Below are 8,486 nucleotides of genomic sequence, written 5' to 3'. Positions count from 1 at the left end.
ATGGGGCAGCCACAGCTGCTCTGGGCACCCTGTGCCAGGGCCTCCCCACCCTCACAGGGAGCAATTTCTTCCCAATATCCAGCTTAAGTCTTCCCTCTTTTGGTTTAAAACCATTTCCCCTTGTGTCATCATTATCTCTCCATATAAAAAGACTTTGTCCACCATTTTAACAAGTTCTCTAACTCCTGAAATGCCACGATGAGCCCTCAAAGGCTGTCCAGTCCTTGGCGTCTCTTGCTTAAGTGGGAAAACAAATTTCCCCTGTCTCTCCACACTGTAGCATCTCCTCTTGTGCCACTTCGGGCTCATTCCTCCCCTGCTGCCAGCCCTACAGCCAAGATGCTGAAACAGAGGCACGGGGCAGCCTCTGGTGCCCATGCAGTGCCACCTCCCCCAGCAGCCTGGCAGAGCTGCCCGGTGCTGCTCCCAGGGCAGAGCTGCGGGAAGGAGAGGTGGGAGGGTCGGGGCTGCAGCCCTCGGGGGTGGGACAGCCAGGCTGGGGTCACTGGGAGGGGAGTGGGGTCACTGGGAGGGGACTGGGGTCACTGGGATCACTGGGAGGGGGTTGGGATCACCAGGAGGGGACTGGGATCACCAGGAGAGGGCTGGGGTCACCAGGAGGGGACTGGGATCACCAGGAGGGGACTGGGATCACTGGGATGGGGCTGGGATCACTGGGAACTGTAGCATCTCCTCTTGTGCCACTTTGGGCTCATTCCTCCCCTGCTGCCAGCCCTACAGCCAAGATGCTGAAACAGAGGCACGGGGCAGCCTCTGGTGCCCATGCAGTGCCACCTCCCCCAGCAGCCTGGCAGAGCTGCCCGGTGCTGCTCCCAGGGCAGAGCTGCGGGAAGGAGAGGTGGGAGGGTCGGGGCTGCAGCCCTCGGGGGTGGGACAGCCAGGCTGGGGTCACTGGGAGGGGAGTGGGGTCACTGGGAGGGGGCTGGGGTCACCAGGAGGGGGCTGGGATCACCAGGAGGGGACTGGGATCACTGGGATGGGGTTGGGGTCACCAGGAGGGGGCTGCAGGGTGGATGCAGCTGGCTCTGCTCTGGTACCCACGGGGTGCAGATTTGGCCTTCCCAGGCTCCGGAGGAAAAGGAGCTTTGAAGGCGGCTGAGAAGGAGCCTTTGAGTGAAATCTTAATCCCCTCCAGAGCTTTCCCTAATCCCTGCTAATGTGCTGTTCAAAGGCCTCCTTCCAAAGGAACCACTGCGCTTTCTCACTCCCATATCTCTCCTTCCCCAAGGAGTTTGCCCAAAGGTGTTCTCACTGGCTGTTTCTTCTCATTTTCCTCTGATACATAGAATTAATTATTTTAAAACATAATGAATGAAGTGATTTCAGCAGCAGGTAGTGGCAAATCCGGCTGATTGATTGGGAGAGATTTCTGCTGTCAAGGATATCTTTACATTTCATTCCTCCCCCTTTCCCTGGAGGGGATCTGCAGCCTTTCCCCCCAGTGTCCCAGTGTAACACTTCCAAATTTGAAATCAAACCTGAAAAATGCGGAGGAGAGAAAGATGGCAGGAAACCAACACCCACATTCCTTTCAACAAACCATTTTTTTTGTTACCAAATTCCGTGGTATGGGCAGTTCCCTGTGGCCACAGCCCTGACTATGGAGGGGCAAGTTCAAAGTGACTCAAGAGAAGGTCAGGAGGGAAACATCCTGGGGTTAGGAGCTTATGGAGTAGGGCAGCTTGGAAAAGTGTGTGTGTGTCTGTCTGTCTGTCTGTCTGTCTGTGTACAGGTCAGCTCTGTGTGTGCTCCTGTGTGCACACCCATGTGTATCCCCATCCCCGTGTATCCCACGTCTCCATGTTCATGTCTCATGTCGCCGGTACAGGTCAGCTCTGTGTGTGCTCCTGTGTGCACACCCATGTGTGTCCCCATGCCTGTGTATCCCACGTCTCCATGTTCATGTCGCCATGGCCCCTATGTCTGTGTGTCCCCCTGTCCCCATGCCCTCATCTCTGTCCCCATGTGCATGCTCACACCTGTCCCCATGTCCCTGTCCCTGATCCCATGTCTGTGTATCCCCCCGTCCCCATATCCCTATCCCTGTCCCCATGTCCCTGTGTCCCCCATCTCCATGTCCCTACCCCTGTTCCCACAGCCCTATCCCTGTCCCCATGTCCGTGTACCCTGTCCCTACATCCCTACCCCTGTCCCCATGTCTGTGTACCCTGTCCCCACGTCCCTATCCTTGTCCCCATGTCCGTGTAGCCCCTGTTCCCCTGTCCCCATGTCTGTGTGTCCCCATGTCCCTAACCCTGCCCCCATGTCTGTGTACCCTCTGTTCCCACAGCCCTATCCCTGTCCCCATGTCTGTGTGTCCCCTGTCCCTACCCCTGTTCCCATATCCCCATGTCCCTATCCCTGTCCCCATGTCCGTGTACCCTGTCCCCACGTCCCTATCCTTGTCCCCATGTCCATGTAGCCCCTGTTCCCCTGTCCCCATGTCTGTGTGTCCCCATGTCCCTAACCCTGCCCCCATGTCTGTGTACCCTCTGTTCCCATCTCCCTATCCCTGTCCCCATGTCCATGTACCCCTGTCCCCATGTCCCTACTCCTGTCCCCATGTCTGTGTAGCCCCTGTTCCCCTGTCCCTATCCCTGTCCCCATGTCCATGTACCCCTGTCCCCATGTCCCTACTCCTGTCCCCATGTCCGGGTGTACCCCTGTCCCTATCCCTGTTCCCATGTCTCCACGTGCCTATCCCTGTCCCCATGTCCGTGTGTCCCCTGTCCCTATCCTTGTCCCTATGTCTGGCTGTCCCCCATCCCCATGGCCCTTTACCTGTCCCCCTGTCCCCATGTCCGTGTGTCCCCCCGTCCCTGTCCCCGCCCCCGTGCCCCGCCCCGCCCCCGGCGCACTCTCGGCCCCGCCTCTCGCGCATGCGCACAGCCCTTTCCGTAACCCCGCCCCGGCCTCGTGCGGCGGTGCCGGGACCCACCGGGACCCCCAGGGACCCACCGGGACCCACCGGGACCCCCAGGGACACCCCGGGACCCCCAGGGATCCCCGGGCCATGAGCGCCCCGGAGCCGCCGGGCCGCGGGATGCTGTTCGCCGAGACCCAGCTGAGGCGGCACGGCTGGCGCCGAGGTGGGGCCGCTCAAGAGAAGGTCAGGAGGGAAACATCCTGGGGTTAGGAGCTTATGGAGTAGGGCAGCTTGGAAAAGTGTGTGTGTGTCTGTCTGTCTGTCTGTCTGTCTGTGTACAGGTCAGCTCTGTGTGTGCTCCTGTGTGCACACCCATGTGTATCCCCATCCCCGTGTATCCCACGTCTCCATGTTCATGTCTCATGTCGCCGTGGCCCCTATGTCTGTGTGTCCCCCTGTCCCCATGCCCTCATCTCTGTCCCCATGTGCATGCTCACACCTGTCCCCATGTCCCTGTCCCTGATCCCATGTCTGTGTATCCCCCCATCCCCATATCTCTATCCCTGTCCCCATGTCCCTGTGTCCCCCATCTCCATGTCCCTACCCCCGTTCCTACAGCCCTATCCCTGTCCCCATGTCCGTGTACCCCTGTCCCCACGTCCCTATCCTTGTCCCCATGTCCATGTAGCCCCTGTTCCCCTGTCCCCATGTCTGTGTGTCCCCATGTCCCTAACCCTGCCCCCATGTCTGTGTACCCTCTGTTCCCACAGCCCTATCCCTGTCCCCATGTCTGTGTGTCCCCTGTCCCTACCCCTGTTCCCATATCCCCATGTCCCTATCCCTGTCCCCATGTCCGTGTACCCTGTCCCCACGTCCCTATCCCTGTCCCCATGTCCGTGTACTCCCTGTCCCCATGTCCCTACTCCTGTCCCCATGTCCGGGTGTACCCCTGTCCCTATCCCTGTTCCCATGTCTCCACGTGCCTATCCCTGTCCCCATGTCCGTGTGTCCCCTGTTCCCATGGCCCTTTACCTGTCCCCCCGTCCCTGTCCCTGTCCCCATGTCCGTGTATCCCCTGTCCCCCTGTCCCTATCCCTGTCCCTATGTCCGGCTGTCCCCCATTCCCATGGCCCTTTACCTGTCCCCCTGTCCCTATCCCTGTCCCCATGTCCGTGTGTCCCTCGCGCATGCGCACAGCCCTTTCCGTAACCCCGCCCCGGCCTCGTGCGGCGGTGCCGGGACCCACCGGGACCCCCAGGGACCCCCAGGGACACACCGGGACCCCCAGGGACACACCGGGACACACCGGGACCCCCGGGGATCCCCGGGCCATGAGCGCCCCGGAGCCGCCGGGCCGCGGGATGCTGTTCGCCGAGACCCAGCTGAGGCGGCACGGCTGGCGCCGAGGTGGGGCCGGGCGGGGGTCCCTGTCCCTGGCTCCCCCACACTCTGATCCCCCCCCCAAAGCCCCATCCTCCCCATCTCCCCCCAGCCCCGGGACCCTGCAGCCCCCGGTCCCCCTCCCCGCCTCCCTCCTTCCTGCCGGAGCCGCTCTGGGGTCTCTCCCCAGCCTGGGGGTCCCGCAGGGCTGACGGGTGCCTCGTGTGCAGGGCAGGGGCTGGGCAGGCGGCAGGACGGCATCGCCGAGGCCATCCGGGTGAAGGTGAAGTGCGACACGGCGGGGGTGAGTGCCGGTCCTGCCCCGGGCCGGGGCCCGCTGCCCCCCGCAGCCCCTCCGGCAGCTCCTGTGTGCCCCGCAGGTGGGACACGACGCGGCGGAGCCCTTCACCTTCCACTGGTGGGACCACGTCTTCAACAAGGCGGCCGCCAACATCGCTGTGGAGGCCGGGCAGGTTGGAGGGCTGGGGGACAGGGATGGGGTTGAAGGCAGGGGAGGCTGTTTGGGCTCCTTCGGTGACTCCACCATATCCCCCCAGGCTCTGTTGGGGCTGTGGTGGTGGAGAGGTGCTGCTTGGACAGATCATTTCCAAGCCTTTGCCTTTTTTCTCTCCCAGGATGGCATCTCTGTGAAGGCACTTTCTGAGCAGGCAGGCAGCATCAGCAATAAGAAGCCACGCAAGGCTGGCAGCAGTGGGAGCCTGCTCTACGGCCGCTTTGTGAAGGTAACTGGCCCCAGCAGCCTGGGGGCTGCCTGGCCCCCAGCTCGTTGCTGCTGTGGCCCCCAGAACCCCGTTTTCCTCGCTGCCCTTTCTCACAGTCTCTGTCTCTGTGCTGCAGTCAGCCACGCTCACAGCCTGTGGGGAGGAGGCTGTGGCACTGCCCGCCGGCTCTGAGAGCAGCCAGGAGGAGGAGGAGGAGAAGCTGGACCTCTCTTCGGTCAGGAGGTGAGGCTGGGCCCATCCCTTGACGGGGAGGGAGCGGGGCTGAAAGGTGGAGCCCTGCTCCAGCCCGTGTGCCCCACAGATGCTGGGGTGACACCTCTTGTCTGTCCCCAGGCTGACGGACGAGGAGCTGGTGCAGGCGTGCGGGGGCCGCACAGCACACAAGTGAGTGCCTGGGGGTCAGCTGGCCGGGCTGCCCCCTCCTTCCAGGCTGGGCTGGGCACCACCTTCCCTGCTGGGGAGGTGCCAGTCCTTGTTGTCTGGTCATTGCAGGGGTGCCCGTCACGGCCTGACCATGAGTGCCAAGCTGGCACGCCTGGAGGAGCAGGAGCGAGCCTTCCTGGCCACGTACCGGCAACGGGGGCAGCAGCAGGAGCACCCAGACAGCAGCCAGGGCAAAAAGAAGAAAAGGAAACAGTCCAGGGATGGAGCCGAGGTGCCACAGAGCCAGGAACCAAACACAGAACAGGAGGAGGTGTTGGAAGAAGAAAAGGTTATGAAGAAGAAGAAGAAAAAGAAGCAGGGGTCAAGCCGAGAAGAGGAGCTGACAGGAGAGGAAGTGGTCGTGAGGAAGAAGAAGAAGAAGAAGAAGGTGATCACAGAGCCGTGTGGAGAAGAGGTATCAGGAGAGGAGGGGAAGGTCATGAAGAGGAGGAAGAAGCCAGAGCAAAGCACAGATGAGGAGGTGGTGGAAGAGGATGGGAAGGCTGCAAAGAGGAGAAAGAAGAAAAAGAAGAAGAAGCAGGAAGAGCAGGACAGAGAAGAGCCAGCTGAAACAGATGTACCTCTGCAAGAGACAGATGAGACAAACTTGGGATACAGCCCTATAAAGAAGAGGAAGAAGAAGAAGAGGAAGAAGGAGCCAGAATGAGCAAGTGACTGTGCAGCTGCCAGTGCCACCTGGCTGTAAGGGTCCTGATCCTGGTGCTGGTGGGTGCTCTGAGCTCGTTCCAGATGGAGCCCAGCACTGTGGCCCAGCTGCCTGGGGATGCTGGGCTAGGACAAGTTGGTCTGGAGCTGGATCAAGCTTTACTTCACCACCTGAACCTTCAGGAGTGACCCTGGTTCCCCCCAGGCCCTGGGGCAGGGACCCATTTGCCATGGGCCTGTCACAGAAGGACACAAGGACACACACTGCAGAGTACTGACGTATTTTTTCAAGGGCATGAATAAATCTTTATTGCGATCAGATTATCCCAAAGTGTGAGTGGTGCCGTGAGTGGCAGAACCCCCTCACCTTTACACCTGTAGCACTTGGATTAGGCAGCAGCCCCAGAGAGAGCTCACCTTGCAGCCCCTCACCACTCCCACCTGCTGGGCCTTTCCATCCTGCAGGCTCACATCAAAGCCCAGTGAGGTGCTGAGCACCCTCCTAGCAGAGGCTTGGGCAGAATTTGGCCCTGGCGTGCAGTGCTGAAGCCAGGCCTGGCCCCCCAGCCCCTGTGGCCCCAGCTCTAGGTGAGCTGCAGGACGCAGTCTGTGCCGGGGTACGCCGGCAGGTTCAGAGCGTATTTCTCCTGGAGAGCAGGGGGCACAAACCTGCCCCCAAGAAAGTGGTAGCGGCCGGTGAAATGCATCGCTGCCTTCTTGGGCGCCGTCAGGGAGATGAGCATGTCGGGCTGGAGGCCGTCTGCCTTCCCCTTCTCCACATCCCAGCCTGCAACGAGCCACGCTGGAGCTGGCACCACCCTGGCCGGGCACCTTCCCCCGGCAGGTGCAGCCACAACTCACCTGAGGGGATGTCGATGCTGGCGATGGGCACCGTGACGCGCTCCAGAGTGCTGAGGATGCTGCCAAAGGGCTCCCGCACTGCTCCCGTGAAGCTGAAGCCAAAAATGGCATCCACCACCAGGCCGTAGAGCTCGTCGATGAACGCAGCCTGCGGCGGGGATGGTGGCAGGTGAAGGGCAGAGCTGGCCACAGCTCCAGGGGAAGGTGCTGCCAAGCTGGGGGCTGCTCCTCACCTCGGTTGGGAACTCGGGGAGGAAGGGAATATCCATCTTATTGCACTGGGTGGTCAAACCTTCAAAGAGGGGCTTGCTGGGGCGCTTGGGGTAATACACGGTTGGCTGGTAGCCCTGCAAGAGCAGAAGGAGCCTGAGCTAATCCCACTCTGGCACCAGCAGCAGCTAGAAGAGTGGCTCCCTGGAGGCCACAGGGACCAGCACCCTCATGGGGACCCTGTGGCTGCCTGTGCAAGACTCACAAACATCTTCAGGTGCCGGGCGCAGACCAGCCCGTCGCCGCCGTTGTTCCCTGGCCCGCAGACCACCAGCACAGCGGGCTGGCTCGTGGTGAAGGAGCTGGGTGGGTAGGCCTGATGGGGGGCAAGAGGCACAGGGTTATGATGGGGGAGTGGGCCCACACCATGGGGCTGGGATTTGCAAGACCCCCAACTTGGGACTGGTATGCCCATGGGACAGGGATGATCCCCCAGGATCACTATTCCTTCCTGGTGCCCACCTTGGTGGTAGCACAGCTTGGTACACAATGCTAGGACCCCTCCCCTTGCTCCCCAGGGCCCCTAGCTTGTCGATGGTGGGGGTAGCACTCAGCCTGTAGTGCTGGAACTCTCCCCCATGACCTCCACCCACCTCCTGGGCACCCACCCTGGCAGTGGCACAGCTCAGCCCACGATATCAGGACCCCCACCTTGGCGATGGCAATGGCACAGCTCAGCCCACAATATCAGGACCCCCTTCTGCCCCCCAGGACCCCCACCTTGGCAGTGGCACAGCTCAGCCCACAGTGCCAGGACCCCCTGTGCCCCCCAGGACCCCCACCTTGGCGATGGCAGTGGCACAGCTCAGCCCACAGTGCCAGGACCCCCTTGTGCCCCCCAGGACCCCCACCTTGGCGATGGCAGTGGCACAGCTCAGCCCCGCCAGCTCCATCAGCTGATCCACGCTGAACTTGTACTCAGTGAAGAGCTCCTGGTCGATAGCCTGGGCCTCCTCCTGCCTGGGGGGGGAGACGGCACCCCTGGGTACCCCAAAACCCGGCCAGGCCCAGCCTGCGGGCTGTGATCTGTGACCCCCTCGACTTTGCACCAGCACACAGAGCTGAGCCCCCCGTGTACACCTGCACCCATCCCGCTGCCCTGCCCGACCCCTCCCCACCGTACCCCGTCCCTACCCGAGGAAGCGGAGCCCCGTGGCGCCGGCCCCCGCTCGGGGGACGTGCATGGCGCGGCGGGGAAGGCACCGGCAGCGCTCCCGGCCCCAGCCCCAGCCCCAGGCGCGGTCCCGGCACCGCCC

The 8,486-nt window shown here is 62.1% G+C and overlaps 2 protein-coding genes across 3 annotated transcripts in view; one reads left to right on the top strand and one right to left on the bottom strand.

Moving 5' to 3' along the window:
* Nucleotides 1–2,930: 2,930 nt before the first annotated feature.
* Nucleotides 2,931–6,242, top strand: GPATCH4 (G-patch domain containing 4). 2 transcript variants are annotated; one of them, XM_039702196.1, is made up of 7 exons: nucleotides 2,931–3,110; nucleotides 4,498–4,571; nucleotides 4,648–4,740; nucleotides 4,903–5,010; nucleotides 5,126–5,232; nucleotides 5,344–5,394; nucleotides 5,503–6,242. In XM_039702196.1, the coding sequence occupies exons 1-7, from the start codon at nucleotides 3,035–3,037 to the stop codon at nucleotides 6,098–6,100; spliced, it is 1,107 nt and encodes a 368-aa protein (XP_039558130.1). In that variant the 5' UTR covers nucleotides 2,931–3,034; the 3' UTR covers nucleotides 6,101–6,242. The 2 variants fall into 2 exon arrangements, with proteins under 2 accessions (XP_039558130.1, XP_039558131.1); XM_039702197.1 differs by lacking the exon at nucleotides 2,931–3,110 and adding an exon at nucleotides 4,107–4,294.
* Nucleotides 6,243–6,379: 137 nt separating this feature from the next.
* Nucleotides 6,380–8,486, bottom strand: part of NAXE (NAD(P)HX epimerase) — a 2,381-nt gene continuing 274 nt past the window's right edge. Inside the window, exons 2-7 of the mRNA XM_039702198.1 lie at nucleotides 8,365–8,486; nucleotides 8,082–8,190; nucleotides 7,436–7,546; nucleotides 7,194–7,307; nucleotides 6,961–7,108; nucleotides 6,380–6,886 (exon numbers count right to left, since the gene is read on the bottom strand). Coding sequence (XP_039558132.1) covers nucleotides 6,684–6,886; nucleotides 6,961–7,108; nucleotides 7,194–7,307; nucleotides 7,436–7,546; nucleotides 8,082–8,190; nucleotides 8,365–8,486 — 807 coding nt within the window. The 3' untranslated portion in view covers nucleotides 6,380–6,683. The remainder of the gene's footprint in view (nucleotides 6,887–6,960; nucleotides 7,109–7,193; nucleotides 7,308–7,435; nucleotides 7,547–8,081; nucleotides 8,191–8,364) is intronic.

The sequence above is a fragment of the Passer montanus genome, unplaced genomic scaffold, assembly GCF_014805655.1.
Source record: "Passer montanus isolate IOZ18808 unplaced genomic scaffold, ASM1480565v1 scaffold154, whole genome shotgun sequence".
In the NCBI taxonomy this organism is placed as follows: domain Eukaryota; kingdom Metazoa; phylum Chordata; class Aves; order Passeriformes; family Passeridae; genus Passer; species Passer montanus.
Note: the sequence above shows the minus strand (reverse complement) of the source record. Positions and strands in the feature narration are given on the sequence as shown.